This window comes from Mixophyes fleayi, chromosome 7 (genome assembly GCF_038048845.1).
Source record: "Mixophyes fleayi isolate aMixFle1 chromosome 7, aMixFle1.hap1, whole genome shotgun sequence".
NCBI classification, from domain to species: Eukaryota; Metazoa; Chordata; class Amphibia; order Anura; family Limnodynastidae; genus Mixophyes; species Mixophyes fleayi.
Genome location: NC_134408.1, coordinates 128,848,476 through 128,868,164, shown reverse-complemented (window position 1 = coordinate 128,868,164; position 19,689 = coordinate 128,848,476). Strand labels below are relative to the sequence as shown.

The following is a 19,689-nucleotide window of genomic DNA, read 5'->3' as shown; positions in this document are numbered from 1 at the left end:
CAGCCATTTTTACACAAAATGTAGCCTATCAATGCACTTTGTCACTAGTTCCTGATAATTTAATAGACTGTTTACTCATAAATACTGGTTCAGTTTCTTATAAATACTGGCTGCCTACACTGTGTTTAAGTAATGGATACATTTTTTTATGAATAGATAATTTATAATTATCCTAAAGGTTAAAACCTTCAAAAATGTTATATTAGCCCGGTGATGTTATATTACCAAAAGTTCAATTAAAACTAGACAAAACTTATATGACAGTTATTCTATACTAAAAGAATTCACAAAATATACTAAACGCATGAGACTGAATTAACGATAAATATGCTAATGTGAAATTTGCAAAGAAGGAAAAAAAAAAAAATTTAAATATAGCACATTTACAGAACAATGAGTATTTCTCAATCAAGATAAAAGCAAATCAAGTGTTCAACAAGAGAGTTAGAAAAAGGTATTAAATTGAAAGACATTCTGTTCCTCAAACTAATACCAAGTTTAAGTAGTCACCATGAGAAAATAGTATTTATAGAAAGACAAATATGCATGACTAATGTTTTGATGTTCGTTATTGTTAGAAGAAAATACTCGGGGATAGATTTACTAAAACTAATAAGGTAAAGTGGAGGTTTGCCCATAGCAACCAATCAGATTCTAGCTGTTATTTATCTAGTACATTCTAGAACATGCTAGCAACAGTCTTATTGGTTGCTATAGGCAACAACTCCACTTTCAGTTTCAATCATTCCAAAGTTCTTTGAGATCTCATTTAAGAAAATTGTAAAACTGTTGTTATTTGACTATGTAATATAAACAAAAAATTAAAAATATTATTTAATTTAAAACAAAATAACAAAAACACTAAATATTTCATTAAGAGGGCTTACCTCTTTGCTTTCTTCTAGGTCTGATTCACTGGTGAAATCTTCTGTATTAAGATTTTCAAAATCAGATTCCCCAACGGCAATGGGGACAGTCACGGTGAGGCTTGGGTTATGTATAAACGACATGTAATCACTCTCATCGATGATGTACTTTTCCACACTGCTGCCTACTCCGCTGGTAGTCCCATTGCCACCCTTGTGATAATCTAAATCCTTATTTATATCAACCGCGTTATGGTTATAAAGGCAACTTTCTTTCCGGTTGTGCAGCTCCTCCAGTGGCTTGATTTCATCTAGAACTTTCTTTTTCTTAACAAAGGCGTCTCGTACCGTTTTCTTAAAAAAATCTATTCCCCTTTGTATCCTTCCCACAGCAATCTGGAGATTATTCATCTCATTGTCATCATCTGTCGCTGTGAGGTTGTCGGAACTAAATGAACTCAGCAACAAGGCCAGGAACAAATTCAGAACCTGAGCAGTGAATGAAAAGGAAGCTGTTAACAATTCTTAGATAGCTTGTACCAAACCCTTGATAGTACATATGGCAGTCAACCTTCTAGCTCTGAAATGGTATTTGTAATTCAGCTAAATTCCACTTTACAAATAGCTGCTAGTTTGCTTTCCAAGCGGATACAGATTTTCAAAGGTTGTAAAAATGATTCAATCTCTGGACTATGTGAACCTTTATTTTGGTAATACAAGCATGTATTGCACAGTTGTGGTTACAGTGCAATTATGGTAAGTATATGTGTTATTGTGGGGATATAAAATTATCATTTTGGTACAAATATAATATAAAATATATAAAACATACTAAAATGTAATCAGGAAAATACAATATCTGAATTTATGTGCTTTAGGTTAAACTTGCCATTTTTTGTTCCATATGTAAACTGCTCGTTGAACAGAGAAATATCTAAGACTTAATGAAATAACTAAATAAATACATGGACAACTACATTTTAGGCTCCCGTTTTCAGCCTTATTGTGGAAGACATTGTGAAACTTGACATCATCATAAAAACATAAGGAATGCACAAACAGGTGTCAATATGAGTCTCAACGGAGTGCACAGGATTGCATATAACAAGACATTTAAATGCATGTGTTTATGTTGAACTGATAATGTGTTTGCAACATGTTTAGTCAATATTTCTATACACTTATCAAACTTTGAATCCATTGTTTTCCAACCATTTGGGACACATTTTAGTGTTTGCTCACACTGTAAACACACATCAAGGGGTAAATGTATCAAGCTGAGAGTTTTCTGGTGGGTTTGAAAAGTGGAGATGTTGCCTACAGCAACCAATCAGATTCTAACTGTCATTTTGTAGAATGTACTAAATAAATGACAGCTAGAATCTGATTGTTTTTTCAAATCCGCCAGAAAACTCTCATCTTGATACATTTACCCCCAAATGTTTGAGGCCAAACATACGCCGAGTGTTGACCCGAGTTTGTAAGGTGCTTCAATTGACTTCAATGGAAAGATAAATGTGCGTTCAATGGCAATAAATAGGATGTGCTCCTTTTCAAAAAATGAGATGCAAAGTAATTGGAATTCATGTACTTCCCAATACCTGTCTATGTTCTTTTAGTGAAATGTATAAGGAATGATTGACAAACACAAAAATATATAGGTAGAGGTGAAGAAGAAGGGGGGCAAGAAACAATGGGTGACAGACAGAGGGCAGACAACAAGTAATGAATGAAACACAAGAGGGAATTGCAAAAAAAACAAAAACCATTGTGGACATACAAAGTTAGGAAGACAATTTATGACAGTCATCAGTGGATGAAATATGTGGATTTTGGGAATTTGTTTTCTATTAAGGTAGTAGTAGGTTGAAGGACCCAAGCTCATATTGTGAACAAGGACCGATGACCACGCAACATGCAGAATTCAGGAATTTAACTCCCGTGTGTATACTCTGACCTAACTTTGTCTTAAACCAAAATGTTCTTGAAATAATAAATTGGCTGTTCTGTGCTTACCACAAGATTGCCGATCACCATGACTAACATGAACACCAAGAGGCACATAGATTGTCCGGCCACCTCCATACAGTCCCACATGGTCTCGATCCATTCTCCACACAGTACTCGGAACACAATCAGGAAGGAATGGAAGAAGTCATTCATGTGCCAGCGGGGGAGCTCGCAGTCGTCAGAGATTTTACAGACACATTCCTTGTAGCTTTTACCAAATAGCTGCATGCCGACCACAGCGAAGATAAACACAATGATGGCCAACACCAAGGTCAAGTTTCCCAAAGCTCCCACCGAGTTGCCAATGATCTTGATCAACATGTTGAGTGTTGGCCACGATTTAGCCAATTTGAAGACACGGAGCTAAAAAATAAAAATGAAGGGGTACATTTTAACTTAAATTGAGTACCAAACAGGTCCAGATTCATGTGACTTTTAGAAAAAAAGTTCCCTGCTGTTAAAAGGTAAATACCAGATAAAGTATAAGAGGGGAAAGGCTGTGGATGATATGAAAAAAATCCTGCAATAAAGTTATGGAATTATAAAACAGGACATCTATAGCATGACACCTGTAGCAGAACATCTATTGCAGGCCATCTATAGCAGTACACCTATAGCAGGACATCTCTAGAAGGACATCTATAGCAGAACATCTCTAGAAGGACATCTCTAGAAGGACATCTATAGCAGGACACCTATAGCAGGACACCTATAGCAGGACACCTATAGCAGTACACCTATAGCAGGACATCTATAGCAGGACATCTCTAGAAGGACATCTCTAGAAGGACATCTATAGCAGGACACCTATAGCAGGACACCTATAGCAGGACACCTATAGCAGTACACCTATAGCAGGACATCTCTAGAAGGACATCTCTAGAAGGACATCTCTAGAAGGACATCTCTAGAAGGACAACTATAGCAGGACATCTATAGCAGGACATCTATAGCAGGACAACTATAGCAGGACACCTATAGCAGGACATCTATAGGATGACACCTATAGCAGGACACCTATAGCAGGACATCTATAGGATGACACCTATAGCAGGACATCTATAATATGACGTCAATATCTTCTTACCAGTCTAAATGATCTAAGCACTGATAATCCTTCCACATTAGCAAGTCCCAACTCCATCAAACTGAGGCTCACGATGATACCATCAAAAATATTCCAACCTTCTTGAAAATAATAGTATGGATCTAGGGCAATCAGCTTAAAAATCATTTCCGCTGTAAAGATTCCAGTAAAAACCTACAGTAAATGGAAATATATCTTGTTAGTCTGATTTGCCTTTAATACATTCCAATTAACTGTGGATGTGTGGAGTATTATCAAGAACATGAAAAACCCTTGTGTATTATTAACTAAATCCAATGTGCCAATGGCACAGTCTGCACACTGTGTACATTTTTTTTTTTTTCTCTTTATTAAGTAGTCTTTATTACATATGTACTGATACTTATTTGTAATCTTTAAAACGAAAATAACACTATTTATATAACATTTTCATATGAGAAATGGTAGTGGAAAGAGACTGAGAAAAAATAAACACATGGAATTATTGTAATTGCAGTTATAAATGGGGACAGAACAAAATGTACTTTAGAAGGTAAAGTGCTTTAAAAAAAAAATCACATTCTGAATGATACATGTGATGCTTTTGCTTCAATGGCATTTCACAACTTTGTGAAACCTATTTTTCATCAGCCCTGGCTCTTAGTTAGGAAAATTAAGCTTCAGGTCGTGGAGGGGGTGTTTCCAGGCACGGGAAACCCCCCTTGCGTCTGGGCCTGCTGTGGGTGGCTCTAGCACACCTTACTGTCCAGCCTTGTACTTTACATAACTCATGCCTCAGTGATGTCACTGGTTCCTAGTAAATCGATAGCCCCCATTCTCCAATATTGGTTATGCCCGCAATATAGCTGCACCCGCTGTATGTAGACCATGTCTACTCTTTAAGTTTCACTGTTTCTAGAGAATCTTGAAACTAAAACAATTTCTATTTGGGTTTACTTTGTCCCTTTTCTCATTTCAGGTCTAACACATCTTTTATTGGCACCATAGAGGCGCAGTTTCTTCCCAGCATCCTATACTTCCAGGCCCCTGTGGATGCCAATGTTTTCTTTTATCCTATTTCAGTTACCTTACATATACCTTTCTTTCATTTACTTTCAGTATACCAGCGTGACTGCATATAAAGACTCATCTAGTTTACCCAATTACTTATCTTTGCTAAGAACAGTTAATTGCCTCTCAGAATAGCATTATGTTTACCAGAAGCAGTTGTACATTTCTTTACAGTCTTAGTCAGAATTAAAGTACTTGTACTCTGAATGTTTTCAGTTTTTCAGTTATCCGTCGCTATTTAACTAAGTCCTTGGTGATACTTTGCCAGATCTGTGCAACTTTTTCTTATACACAATAATGAAAAGTTTCTGAAGAATATTACCCTTGTTGTTAGAAACCCCTCCAGCCGGCAAAACACAACCTGGAATCTACTCTGCCAGTCAGGTGTTCACTGGAGCCCCTGATGGTGGGGACAGACTGGGCAGCAGACTGACAGAGGGTCGTGAAGTGTGTACCGGCTGGGGAGAACCCAAGCAAGCGGAGTGGAATCCAAGCAGAGGTCAGGGGCCGGCAGCAGACAACAGTACCAGTATACAAGCTGAGGTCAAGGGTCACGAGCAGACAAGGAGGTCGGTATTCAAGCCAGAGGTCAGGGTCATGAGATTCACAAGCAAAGTCCAAATCCAAGCCAAGGGTCATACACGGGTAAACAACTGCAAGTCCAATAGACAGGAACAGGGCAGAGAGCAGGTACAGCAGACTGGATACAGAGACTATAACCAGCAATGAGGCAGCAGACCTCATTGCCTTAAATACAAATGCAGACCAATCAGGAGTAGGATACACTGCTGCAGGCTAATTGCTCATACAGAGCAGGGCCAATCAGGGCTTGTCCCTGAAATACACAGATGCAGGCTAATGCCTGTAAATCAGACCTCTAATTAATCAGCCCACAGGCTGCCTGTCATGCACATGCGCCCGCCTACCGCCGGGACGCAGCGCTATTGTAGAGGCATCCGGCCGTTGCCCTGGTGACGGCCGGGCAGGAATAGGAAATGACGTCCCGGTCGTCAAGGTGATGGCCGGGACGCCAGGGGAAGCCAGAAGCGAGCCGCGGCGGCTGTGAGTACCGCCGCGGCTCGTGACACTTATGTCATAGCAGTTATAGACAAAAAAAGTATAATAGTCTGCAGAACAGCAATCAGTGTCCTAATAAAACACCAATCTCTTAAACAGAGAGATCTCTTCAGAATGTTATCTCTCTTTGAGGTCTATATAAGACCCTTTGCAATTTTAGCCCTTAAACCAACATTTCTCATTGCCAATATTCGCAGCGATAAAAGATGCAGAAATGTTGCTATTTATTCATTAAGTTATACCGTGATCACAGCTGCGAAAGAGATAGTGAAAGGGATGGTAGAAATCAGCGAGAAGAAGGCCAAAGCTTAAGAAAACAGGGCTAGGGAAGCAGGCCAAAAGGTACAGAGGGTGAATGAGCAGTAGAAGGAGCACACAAGGAAAGAGGGCCCTGCTCATGAGAGCTTACATCCTAAAGTGAAGGGGGAGACACAAAAAGGGTGGTACTAACTGGGGGAGAGAGCCAGGACAAGGAAGTTAGGAGGAGGACTGATAGACTTGAATAAAGAAATGAGTCTTAAGGGCACGCTTGAAGCCTTTGAGAGTAGATGCTAACCTGATGGAACGTGGAAGATCGTTCCACAGCAGGGGAGCAGCCCGGGCAAAGTCCTGAAGACGACAGTGAGAGGAGGTGATCAGTGAAGTAGTGAGGCGGCAGTCACAGGCAGAGCGGAGGGGGCGGGTAGAGATGAGATTTGAGATGTAGGGAGAGGAGGATTGACTAAGAGCTTTAAAAGTGAGGATGAGGAGTTTAAATTTAATTCTGTAGGGTATGGGGAGCCAATGTAGTGACTGTTGGAGGGAGACAGCAGATACAGAGCGGCGGGAGAGAAAAATGAGGCGGGCAGCAGCATTGAGGATAGGCTTAAGGGGATCAAGGCGAGAATCAGGTAGGCCAGAGAGTAGAAGGTTACAGTAGTCAAGGCGAGAGATAACAAGCGAGTGAACAAGGGTTTTCGTGGCTTCCATGGTGAGAAAGGGACGTATGGGGATGGCTCTTCAATATCTGCCTTCAAAAGGACCATACAGAAGAGGGAGAGAAAGCAGACAAGCAGACTGCACTCCCTCCTCTTCCTCCAGGTATGCAGCATGACCTCGCTCTGCACTGTGCAGAGCAGGTCACACGATGCAGAAGTTGACTGCCCCAATCCACCTCATTCTCTGCTCATTAAGCAGAAAATGAGATTGTGAACAGCTGGCTGGGGGGCTGCATAGTAAAGGCTTGTTGGTCCTCTGGCCACCTGTTGATCACCACTGATTTAAGGGCTGGGGTGCTTTGATAAATAATCCCCTCTCTTTGCAAATAGGAATGCAGAGTGGAGATCTTGATCTGCAGATATTGTATCCGATTAATGATATCCCATTCACTGATGTAGTTTTACTGAAATGCAATATACTGTATATTTCACCACTATAGAACATATGTAGTCATAAGACATTGGTTTTCAAGATAAATAAAAAGATCTTGTTATAACACAACTGCTTCTAATCCTTCTTGCTCATTAGTGCTGAACAAGTTCACATGCAGTAATATGCACTAAGAACTTAATCTCATTTGCCTTTCACTACTGACTCTTTGTACTGCTGTAACTCTGCAGACTCACCAAGGAACACTGAACTTTTACCATGTAGAAAAGCAGGATTAATGGTTTTTTTTGGAGTAAGAAATTGATTTTAGTCTGAAATCGGGATTGCTCAATACAATTACAAATCATTTTCAACCAAACCAAAAATAACAACCGATACTTTTGTTGTTGTGTGTTAAATATTTATACTACACACATAGTAACACACATTAAACTTATACTTTATTAAAGAGCAACCTCATCTAAAATGCAGGGAGCTACATCATGTTTGTTGCTAGACACAGAGCCATCTAAAGACTATGTCCTGGATTTTGATTTCTTCATTACCAGAACCTGAGAGCTAACTCACAGCGCTGAAGGGCTCAATGTATCCATGGCTCTTTAATAGAGCTCTTTGAAAGCTGTTTCTTAGAGCTATGGACAGGATGTAGTGCATTTCCCTGCAGCATTGTGATCAGATACCTGGCTTCAGGGTTCAGCAGAGTCCCTCATGTGTGCTATATGAGAGATGGAATTTTTTAATGAGCAAAGGCTGTCCGGAAGTGGACAACTGTAGAGACAGTGACAAATAATGGTGCTAGTGTATAATGTAGAGCTCCTGGGGTTCATATGTAACTTGCACTTTTTCTATAGCCTTAAACCACTCAGGGGAAAGCTGGGCTGGGGGCATCTGCCCACCGGACTGGTCCTATAGTGAGCTACCTTGGGCTGGGTCACTTGGCCACCTACATTTATTTTCCTTTGAAAATGCTCCTAATGGGCTGCTAAGACGAATCTTGCCCACCCAGCTAAAATTTGCCAGCCCTCCCCTTAACCCATCCACGGTGCTTAGAGAGCTTGAAAAGGCCTTCAGAAGGGTACATGTATATTCTGTCTCCAAACACTGCCAGGACAACATTGTACGCTGTAGAACATTGTGGAATAGTCCTTATGTAGGATTACTATCTGTGCTTGTCATCTGCACGTCTGTGTGTGTGTCTTATGTGCTATGTGCAGAGAGTATAATATATTTTTGTTCTGCTTACCAAGTTTCCAGCACTGAGAACGTAGTTAAATTCCTCGGTCATTGGGTAATGCTCCATAGCCATAAACAGGGTGTTTAAAACAATGCAAATGGTAATAGCAAGGTCCACAAAGGGATCCATCACAACCAATTTTACTATATGCTTTATGTTCAGCCAATTTTCGGTACAATCCCAGATTAAAAATGTGTTTGCAAACTTGTACCAACATGGAGGACACTTCTGCCTGGACTCTTCGAGTTCTGAGAAAGAAAGAGAAAGAAGGAATTACTCAATCTCATTTCACAGGATTCAAATATGCTACCAATAGTGTATGGGGTTTAAAGTACTCTTGTTGTCCACACCAGAGAGACGGAAGCCATTTTGTGGGCTGAAGCAAAATTCATTGGAATGTAATCCGGATGCCTCCGTGATGTCAACGGTTCAACTCACAAAATGGCTGCCAACATTGTGTGTAAGCAACAACAGCCCTTTAACCAAAGTGTACGTAACTTACCTTCCATTGTGTTTGTCAATATACTGGCAACACTCAAGGCTCTCTGCCTCATGGCTGTGGGATCTTCTAACAGATCCATAGATACCTGATAACAGCTTGACTTTCTCTTCCTCATCTCGTTCTCTGTGGTAGTGCCCTGAAATTAAGACGTCACTGAATAATCCAATCCAGAGACAACAATGTTCATTATATATTTCATTTTAGACAAGCTAGTGTCGTTTGTCAGTTTGACTTTAATGAATTTAATTTTCCTTTCTGCTCAAAGTAGGTGTAATGTCAGAGCATCTCTCTGCATATAATACACAATGGTTTATGAAGGACGATGAGCTGAACATATGGCGGAAGGAAGACAGGTTAAGATGAGGAGCGGAAATGTCACTGCCACATATACATATATACCGTATCTGTATATATGTTTACTCTGTAAATAGCACCATATAAGTTATATGTATGAAATGACAATACACAGCGAGGTGTAAAGATTTCCTCATATAACCAATGAAAATTAGCAGCATCAGCAAACACAGGGGTGGATTACAGGTGCCCAGGATATTATGTTTGCTATATATACTGATGTATAATTTGTAGAATATGTTTGTACATAGAATAAGCATGAAAGATGACGCATCTCCCTGGTATTCCAGAACTATAAGATCTGAGGTCTGTGACTACTGCTTGTTGTCGAAAACTGACTTCTCTACTTGGCAATCTCATACCCAACACCTTCCTGGTTGGAAAATCTGGACAAATTAGGCAGAATCCACAATCTGATCAAATCGCTCCCAGATCTGCCTATACTAGGGCGCTGATATACTACTTGGTATGGAGATTGGAACATTTGAAGATAAGTTTTGTTCTGAAGCCCATGCACCATGTTAGACCTACTCTGATTTATTTTCTATTGGATTAATGTTTTTTTTTGTAGATAGAGCCTTTATAACTGTAAGCAACAACATGAGGTATTACCAGTGGATTATAAAATCGTATTTTAATAACCTTCAATTCTTCCTACATAGTCAAGTATTCTACTGGCTTTTCCTGTTGTTTGACTACACTGTTTGCTTCATGTTATCTAAAATTATAACTCTTCTATAGCACACATTAGTCCATTCCTCTATTTTCTCTTAATCACTACTCATCTGTTTTACATCTTCTGGAGTATTAATCCTGTTAGAAATCTTAAAGTAATGTACACAAAGACATACCTTCACTTGTAGACCACAAGTAATAGCACTAATGAGAACATTAAACAAAATACGGCCCAGGACTGGTCCCTGAGCTACTTTACAGGCCTTCTCACTTGCAGGTTTCAGTCATTTGGACATTATAGTGTTAAGAAATGAACCTGCTGGAAAAAAAAACCCTGTAGATCAGGCCTGTCCAACCTGCGGCCCTCCAGGTGTTGTGAAACTAAAAGCCCCAGCATGCTTTGCCAGTAGACAGCCTGTTGATAGCTGGAAGGGCATGATGGGACTTGTAGTTTCACAACACCTGGAGGGCCGCAGGTTGGACAGGCCTGCTGTAGATTGTGTATGCAGTGATTTAGGGCGGAGCCCTCATTAGATTAACCTTTTAACTCTTTCCTCCCTGGATTGCTTAGATTACAGGGAACATTGGTCACTGGTGCACCTCATGTGGCGGAACAGTGCAGAAACGGTATGATTTTGTAAAACGAGAATATTGAAATGAGAAAAAGGGCGAGGAGGAGCTATTTTCAGGAGCGCAATCCCACGCTGCAAAAACACATGAAGTTTGCACCAGCTTCAAGCTGGCAGAGGTCAGTTTTTGTATTATACTTTTGCATGCATGTTGCACTAAAATAATAAATAAAAAAACCAGGCAGCATTCTCCCCTCCCAAAATCCTCAGCCAGGTAGACAATGTGCTTGGTGTCCACCTGCTCTAACTGACCACCAAGAGTTGTGGGAGTTAGAGTAATTAACTAGATTGCATCCCTTGGTGTTTGCGTGGGTTTCCTCTGGGTGCTCCAGTTTCCTCCCACAATCCAAAAACATACTGGTAGGTTAATTGGCTGCTAACAAATTGACCCTAGTCTGTGTGTATGTTTGGAAATTTAGACTGTTAGCCCCAAAGGGACAGGGACTGATGTGAGTAAGTTCTCTGTACAGCGCTGCGGAATTAGTGGCGCTATATAAATACATGGTGATGATAATGATGGTATGGCAATTTATAACAGTATAATAAACAGTGGCCCTTAAGCCTGGTTGAGGATTTGGTGATGGGAGCTTGCTGCCTTGCTTCAAAAGTGACATATGTATTAAAAAGTCCCAATGTCCCCAGACTCTCATGCCTCAAAATCTTTTTTACCCTGCCTGCCAGCAACCTTGCCCTACCTAAAAAAATCTACATTATTTTCCAGGGCTCTTTTAAGTTCCAAATCCACCCCGCTGTGGACAACATTAAAAGCTGCAAAAATGATGATTAGAGCTTACAGACTCATCACACTTCCTAAAGGAAAACTGGTAAAAATACATGTTTCCTGATATAATGAAGACTATTTATAATATTAACAAATATAAATATACGCAATTATTTCTATAATCTGACAGGACATAAGATTCGCCTTACACTTCCTGTGTGCACAGGAAGTAAGAAGTGCAGCAGAAAATGTCTACACTTTCCCCCATAGTGTTGTATTGAACATAAAACAACACACTGTATTAATGTGAAACTTGTATTTTGACTCATGTTTTCCTTTATAATATGTACATTCTGTTTAGCAAATGATCCCAGGGACATGGCCTTGGGATCATCACTGCTCCATTCTATGACAATGAATGTAGTTAACAGTAAAGAAGAGCAAATTCAACAGGAAATACAGCTGATTGTTATTCAACCTAACTATCCTCAGTTGTGGAAACGCCTCCAAATGTCTGTTTAGTCAATTAAATGATGTTTTGATTGCGTTCAAACATCCCACTGTTCGGATTGTGGGAACGTCTCCAAATAGCCAATTAGTCCAATAAATATGTGCTCTAATTAAATTCCAAATGTATTAAATTTCTCAATTTACAAATGTAAAATAAGTTATTTGCTCATCTTTGGATATTTGTTAGCAAATGATCTAAGCAGCTTGGGAGATGTTTGGCGGCAGATTAATCCAGACACACAGTTGTTTTGCTAAAAAGGTAAATGCTGAAACATTCAGTGAATGGAAAGTGTGACATATTATAGTGGCAGTAACTATATGCAGAGTGCTTATGTGTTTCTTACAATTAAGTAATCTGAGTTTGAATGTATGTGGTTAAATATAAATATACTGTAGTCATCTTAATATGTGATCAAATGATTTTGATTCTTGTATAACCAAAATGTTTCCTATTGGATGACTTCAAGGGGACAATTCAATTCAGCGTTGAGTTGCATTCCACTTCATTGTGTGAGGGGAACCATTAAATCCTGGGACCGATCAGGAGGTATGAGCAAAAATTAGCGTAATCAATCCCTATTTCCAGACTCTATGAGCATCACAGGTCCCAGAATTAAAAGCATGCCCAGCATTCAGCATATACAAATAAAGTGCCAGACAACTCATGTTGAATTTAAAGAATGTAAAGTAGAGAAGACCACCTTTGTGTGATGGAAATATAGCTTTAACAAAATTGTACTTTTTATTCCTGTCTAGAATTATGTCATTCAGGTGCTTGTGAGGAGCTAAAGGGGTTCTCCAGCCAAAATAAAACGTATCATTCTCCTCCGCCCACTTATGTTCCCTCCCATAATGACTGTTTGAAGTGGATTTGCCAGATGGATGAATAAATATAATGCCCATTATGGGGTGAGGAAGTCATACACAGATGAAGGGAAAAGGAGAAATATTGCTTTGACTGGGAACCCATCTAAATAAAACTGTCCGCATATGAAACAAAGGCTTCTGTCAACCGACCAGTACATATTACCACTGGATCCAGTTTCAGAGAAATACGATTTGTGCCATTAAGGCACCACCATGTCTAGACTACTTAAAACTTCCTTACATTGTCATCAGAAGTTGGGTTATCTATTATCACCTCTGGCAGAAGTAGTCCAACAGGCGATGTCGGGACGGATGGACCACCCAGCAGAGAGACAACTCCGTTGCAATCCACCGTGCTGTGCATCTTGCCATTGGCTGGTAGCACCTGCATGGTCTTGGATGATTTACTGGCTTGGCTGATAGTACTGTTCCGTCTTTCTCCGTGTTTGTGAGGCACAAACAAGGAACCTCTCCTGCTCTCGTTGTCCTCAAAAGTGCTGTGCTCATCATCTGCGAAGTCATTTTCTGACCCCATGTCTTTTGCGCGGTTTCTAAAGCTGAAGATGCTGGCTCTACTACTGCGCCTTGGAGAAAACAAGGATCCGCGAATGCTCAGCAATGACTAAAAGTAAAGAAAGTTAAATAATGATCTTTTTGGCTCAATTACGCCACAATAAAATCAAATACAAGAGCTTAAATGCTTGGAATATACACAATGTAATCAAACATTTGAGATACATGGGAGCTCTAGTTATGGTTATTTCCACTCTTGGAGCCTTGCAATGATATCAGCTCTACTGTGATGAACCCTTCCCTTACCCCTGCTCTTTACCCCATTAATGTATAAATACTTCAGGCCATATAAGTTTGAAAGATACATGGATTAGAAGGCTACAAGACAAATGTATGCAACGAAAAACACAGAGATTGTTTATTTTAATCATGGTGCAGAAAGGCCTATGTTCTCTGTGATGCTACCACCTCTCTCTTGCCCATTTCATCTTGCTAGGTGGGATCGACCTGTAAATAACACAGATATAGAAAACAACTTGGGATATCATCATTTTAATTCTTAGTTATACTAACTGGGCCTTTAACACTTTGTTGGAATCTAAAGAAATTGACTTGGCTCCCTTGTCCTTGAGCCAACCTCAGTAGTGACCATAGGCTGCTGACTAGAAGAAGTCAGTGGTCACCGTGAAGGATCTACAGGATATACATATATAGCAGGAATTACAGGCTGTATATATAATCGATACCTGGTGTGGAGAGGAAAACTTGTTTTCATACGTCAGCCTGTTTCCTTCAATGGAGAAACGGAAGCCTTTCCTTTTGATACTTGTTTCAGATTCAGACTTTGGAAACTTCTCATCATCCCCTTTCTCGTCATCCTCTCCTAACTCCTTCTGTCTTCTTTTCTTTTTCCGGTTCCTCCTGTCTTTGGCGCTTTTTGAACTAAGCTTGGAAGCTTCTGATGAGCTTTCAGAAAGGGGCCCAAAGCCGCCTTCTTCACTGTATTCTCTGGATAAATTTAGTGCTGCTGCAACAGCGGCCTGAGAAAAACACATAGTAAGAATTAAATACATTATTAAGGTGCAATTGCTGTCTACGAAGCCCAGACAAATTGTATTGTTAAACTGTGGTGTTTTTTTTTACCAGAACTCTCATTTTCATTTATTAGGACAGCATTGATCTTCAGACAAGTTCTGTACAAACAAACGTGATTCTATAGGCAACTTGTATATTAGGGGCTTTGCATAATACTGTTAATTAAACATATATGACACAACTGGGTATAGATTACTCTACCTGAGCATCTTCTTGCTGTTTTTTAAGTTGCTCTAACATTTGCTGAAACTCAGCCTCCTTCTGCTCGGCCTCTTCTAAAGTTGCCTGATTCTGTTCTTCGTAAGCCATGGCAACCACGGCTAGGATCAAGTTCACCAAATAGAAGGAGCCCAAGAAGATCACCAGAACAAAGAAGATCATGTAGGTTTTTCCAGCCGCTCGGAGGGTCTGCAGCAACAAGTGCGTATTTTAGTTCGTTCAGACATTCAAGGTATATGATCATTGTCTATAACAGTCTTTCTGACGTGGAACTAACACAGAGATAGTCTGGGGATCCACAGCTGTTGTTTAAGTACAATACCAGAAAATAACACTAGCCTGATATAATGGTCACCAGTAGCTTAGCCACTTCTAATGAATGAGCTCCGCAGCTACCTTGTATTTTCAAGTTTTAACAATATCCATGTTTGGTCAAATAAAAAAGTGCATTAAAATATGAGTGTTATTTCTGTAGTGCCAACATATTCTGCCCAAAAATGGTTTACAAAGAATGGCACACACAATCATGTAAAAGTAGTAAAGACGAATGTCTGTGTTCCTTAGAGTTACCCGAAGGAGTTGCATTCAACACATGTATAAAAGCAACTTTGCATTGCACTGTCTTCACATTTTATCCATCACCTGAAGGCAGCCTTTTGTGGGCTGAATCTATATACAGCCTATCAATTCACTAGAAACTAGTGATGTCACTAGTTCTTAGCGAATTGATGGGCTCCTTTGTCATAAATATTGGTTCAGCCCACAAAACCGCTGTTGGTGACGCATACATTTTAAAGAGTACTTCTTCCTTTTCACACTAGAGGCAGCCATTTTTGTGAACTGTGGTAAAATGTAAGCAAGTACAGTCTGTCAGTTTACTAGGAACTAGTAACATCACTGAGGCAGGAGGTATTTTCTGACACATCCTTCAGTGACATAATCAGTTCCAAGTGAATTGATAAGCTGTGATACCATTAGTATTGTTTCAGCCCACAAAATGGCTACCGTCACTGAGTACATGGTACACTTTGCAGTTTGTGCTATACAGAAGCCCTAATTTCAAGCAAAGTGGTCCTACATCTCAGTTGGTTTGCAATCCATTTTATAGAGAAGTCTAAGGGGTATATTTACTAAACTGCAGGATTGAAAATGTGGAGATGTTGCCTATAGCAACCAATCAGATTCTAGTTATCATTTGTTTAGTACATTCTACAAAATGACAGCTTGGGGTAAATGTATGAACGTGCGGGTTCTTCAACACCCGCGTGTTCAGCGTGTTCGGCTATTAAATTTCAAGCGTCGCTGCATTGTAAAGGGAAGTTTCCCTTTACAATGCAGCGCAGCTTTAAATTTAATCGCCAAACACGCGGGTGTTGAAGAACCCGCACGTTCATACATTTACCCCCTAGAATCTGATTGGTTGCTATAGGCAACATCTCCACGTTTTCAAACCTGCAGCTTGATAAATTTACCCCTAAGATTGCTAGTTGCCCAACATAACCAAAATTTTCAAGTGCTAGTTATATATAGTTGCCTACTCTCCCGGAATGTCCAGGAGACTCCCGAATTTCTTGGAGTCCTCCCAGACTCCCGGGAGAGCAGGTAATTCTCCCGGATCCTGGGCAGCGCTGTCAATTAAATGGAGTGGGCGGGGTTTAGTGATGTTGTGTGCGTGTCATCGTGGCCCCGTCCCCTGATTTTATTGGCCTAAAAATAGTGATGCCCGTTTTGGGGGTGGGGCTAATGACGTGATTCTTCGAGACCCACCCCCACACCCCCACCTGCTCCCCAGACCTCCTAGGAGAACACTTGCCAATGTTGGGAAGTATGTAGTTATATATGTGTTCCATTTTAGCTTCGAAGCAAAATGTGACCCACATATAAACTGATTATTTTATAAAATGATAGGTCAACTCGGAGAGGTCTTTGCACATGTTATAGTCTACAAATGGTGCTGCCACACTCTGCAAATCAGAGCACTAAAATACCCACCAGTTGGTATAAATTTTCCCAGTAGTCTTGGGTCATCAGCCGAAATAAGGATAAGAACGCCCAGCTGAATGAATCAAAACTCGTGTAACCATAGTTGGGGTTTCTTCCAATTTTTATACACATATATCCTTCTGGGCACTGACTAAATATAACAATGAGAAGTAACAGACACATACGTAAATATATATAGCAAGAAATAACAACATTATCAGACTCAATCAATGTTAATGATTCTTATTAATAATTTACAGAATTAAAGTCACAGCTAGCCAGGTGTGGTAACCTTAAAATTAATACTTCAGTTTTAATTTCTATTCTTTATTTACTTTACTGTGCCCTTCAATCAAGAGAACCTGTCTGTCTGCGAGGATTGAAGTAGACGTAGCCTCTTCAAAGTGAAGTGCCAAACCGGAGAAGAGGCGCCAACTCCTGGAAGAACTGCAGGAGGATGAAGCGACAGGGAGAAGATTCCAATCAGTGGCGGAATTACCATTGGTGCAACAGGCGCAGTGCACCGGGGCCCATGAAGATAATGGGGCCCACTGCACAGCAAATGCATAGGGTCAGAACGAGTCAGCTTGATAGTTCCGCCTCTGATTCCCATACTTCACCATATTCAGACACAAGGTCCATGTGCATAATTGTCAGGCAATAGGCCCATGGCACAGATCGGTGAGCACAAGGCCGAGGGGGACCCTTAGTATATTTTCAGGTCTGTTCAATTATCCTTGGGTACAGTGATACTAGGCTGTATGCCTGCCATGCAAGTAATTTCAGGCTTAAACTGGGGGGCACAGATTTCCTAGGCTCAGAGCCAAGGTAAAATGGGACATGTTAAATTCAGGCTACCGTGTGGCAATATATATATTTCAGGCACTAGGTCTGTGGGGACAATTTAGGCATTAGGCCCGCAATCGGGTAGGAGGTTAGTCCCTGCTTATTGAAAAGCCTGTTCTGGTACCTCCAATTTTGGTCCCCATTTTTCTGCCCAAATTCCTGGTGGCCATTTTGTAGTGATCACAGAGGCCTGTTATTCTCTCTGTGTACTGTGTCTCTGCACTCATTAGTCAGGACCCCATTAAAGGTAGGCTTTTGATATTTTGTCCTGTAAATTTCCTGTCTGTTTCTTCTTTGTTTAGCTGTATGGCATTATGGGGGTCTTAGATTTGGGGAGTACACTACACCTAGTGTTAGAAGTGCTGCGCAGCATATGGTCACAGAGTGTTGATTGGTCCAGGGTGCCGCTGTTGTTGTTGTATTTAACACTAGAGTGGGTGGTAAATACTAGAAAGGTTACAGATCTGTAGGAATGTTGCTGGATTTCGTCCCTTTCCTAGACGCCATTTTTGGTAGTCTCAGACAACCATGAAGAGGAGATGGTGCCCATACGACCAAAGTGGTGTGTGTAGAACTGTTACTTATGGAGCGGTGTGATATGAAGGTGGACCGGTCGAGAACAGGTAGGCCCCTTTACAGCTCAGTGATGTGAATAGCTGCTAGTGAAATTATAACATGCAATCTCATAAATACTGCTTTAGCCAACAAAATGTCTGCCTTCAGTGTGTAGCTGACTAGAATACTTCAACACCAATTATGTTACGTCCACTGAACATGAATATAATGTGATTTTTTTTACATTCTCCTCTTCAATGAATGTTACATTACAAAGTGCAGAGTAAAATAATATGTAGTCAGAAGAACATCATATACACAGAAAATTACGAATTGTGCTGAGCTGTTCATCAATATGAATCATACAGATCTGGACCATACTAGGCTACTCTCCCGGAACTTCGGGGAGACTCCCGACCTTTGGGTAGTCTCTCATACTCCCAGGATAGTAGGACACCATCCAGGATCCTGCCTTTCCGTTTTGTAAAGTGAATGGGCCCATGATGATGTAATTTTTTCAACAGGCTGCACCGATTCGCCACATCATTGCCCAGCCCAATGACACAGTGGGGGTTGGCTACACAATGAAGTTAACTGTGTAACGCACCTCCCACTTGCTCGTTGGACCTTGGGAACCTCAGAGAAGAGGTCCAAATAGTAGGCAAGAAAGATCTGGATATTTCCAAGAATAAAAATGTTTCTGAAGACACATCTTGAAAACCTGGAACTTTCGGTTAAATTAATTACTATATTAGAAAATTCACTGCAATTTCCTTATGAAAAGCAGATATTCAAGATATGAGTGGCCAAGATAAATCCCTTTGTATATTCCTGTCTTTTTTCATAATGATCTCTATCTGGAACAGATCAATGTTCTACAGATCTCTAGGAAAGCGAGCAAAGTAATAATCTGATGAACAATTGGTCAAAAAATGGTTGTGAAAAAACTCCTTACCCTGAATCTGAAGAGTTACCACAGAGCAAAAAGTCCCGCTGACCTTCCAACCTGTACATGTGAGCTGTGGGGATAGATTAATGCAGAGCAGAACAAATAGATTTCATTACACTGAGCACTATAAAATGCAGAACAAATCTGGACTAGGGGCCTGATTCATTAAGGATCTTAACTTGAGAAACTTCTTATTTCAGTCTCCTGGACAAAACCATGTTACAATGCAAGGGGTGCAAATTAGTATTCTGTTTTGCACATAAGTTAAATACTGACTGTTTTTTCATGTAGCACACAAATATCAACTTTAAATTTCAGTGTACAAATAAACTATCAAGTATTTGTGTGATACATGAAAAAACAGTCAGTATTTAACTTATGTGCAAAACAGAATACTAATTTGCACCCCTTGCATTGTAACATGGTTTTGTCCAGGAGACTGAAATAAGAAGTTTCTCAAGTTAAGATCCTTAATGAATCAGGCCCCAGGTGATTAACACATAGATTTTAATATATACTGCATATATATATGGTAAATAATATCTGTATAAACAGTGAGTTCTGATGTCATCACTTCTA

The 19,689-nt window shown here is 40.2% G+C and overlaps 1 protein-coding gene across 1 annotated transcript in view; it reads right to left on the bottom strand.

Moving 5' to 3' along the window:
- The window catches only part of LOC142098165 (sodium channel protein type 2 subunit alpha-like), a 156,289-nt gene that overhangs the window by 46,513 nt on the left and 90,087 nt on the right, over positions 1–19,689 (bottom strand). The window contains exons 8-17 of the mRNA XM_075180724.1: positions 19,117–19,180; positions 16,770–16,911; positions 14,760–14,966; positions 14,210–14,503; positions 13,225–13,572; positions 9,195–9,330; positions 8,702–8,940; positions 3,964–4,137; positions 2,883–3,239; positions 888–1,355 (exon numbers count right to left, since the gene is read on the bottom strand). Coding sequence (XP_075036825.1) covers positions 888–1,355; positions 2,883–3,239; positions 3,964–4,137; positions 8,702–8,940; positions 9,195–9,330; positions 13,225–13,572; positions 14,210–14,503; positions 14,760–14,966; positions 16,770–16,911; positions 19,117–19,180 — 2,429 coding nt within the window. The remainder of the gene's footprint in view (positions 1–887; positions 1,356–2,882; positions 3,240–3,963; positions 4,138–8,701; positions 8,941–9,194; positions 9,331–13,224; positions 13,573–14,209; positions 14,504–14,759; positions 14,967–16,769; positions 16,912–19,116; positions 19,181–19,689) is intronic.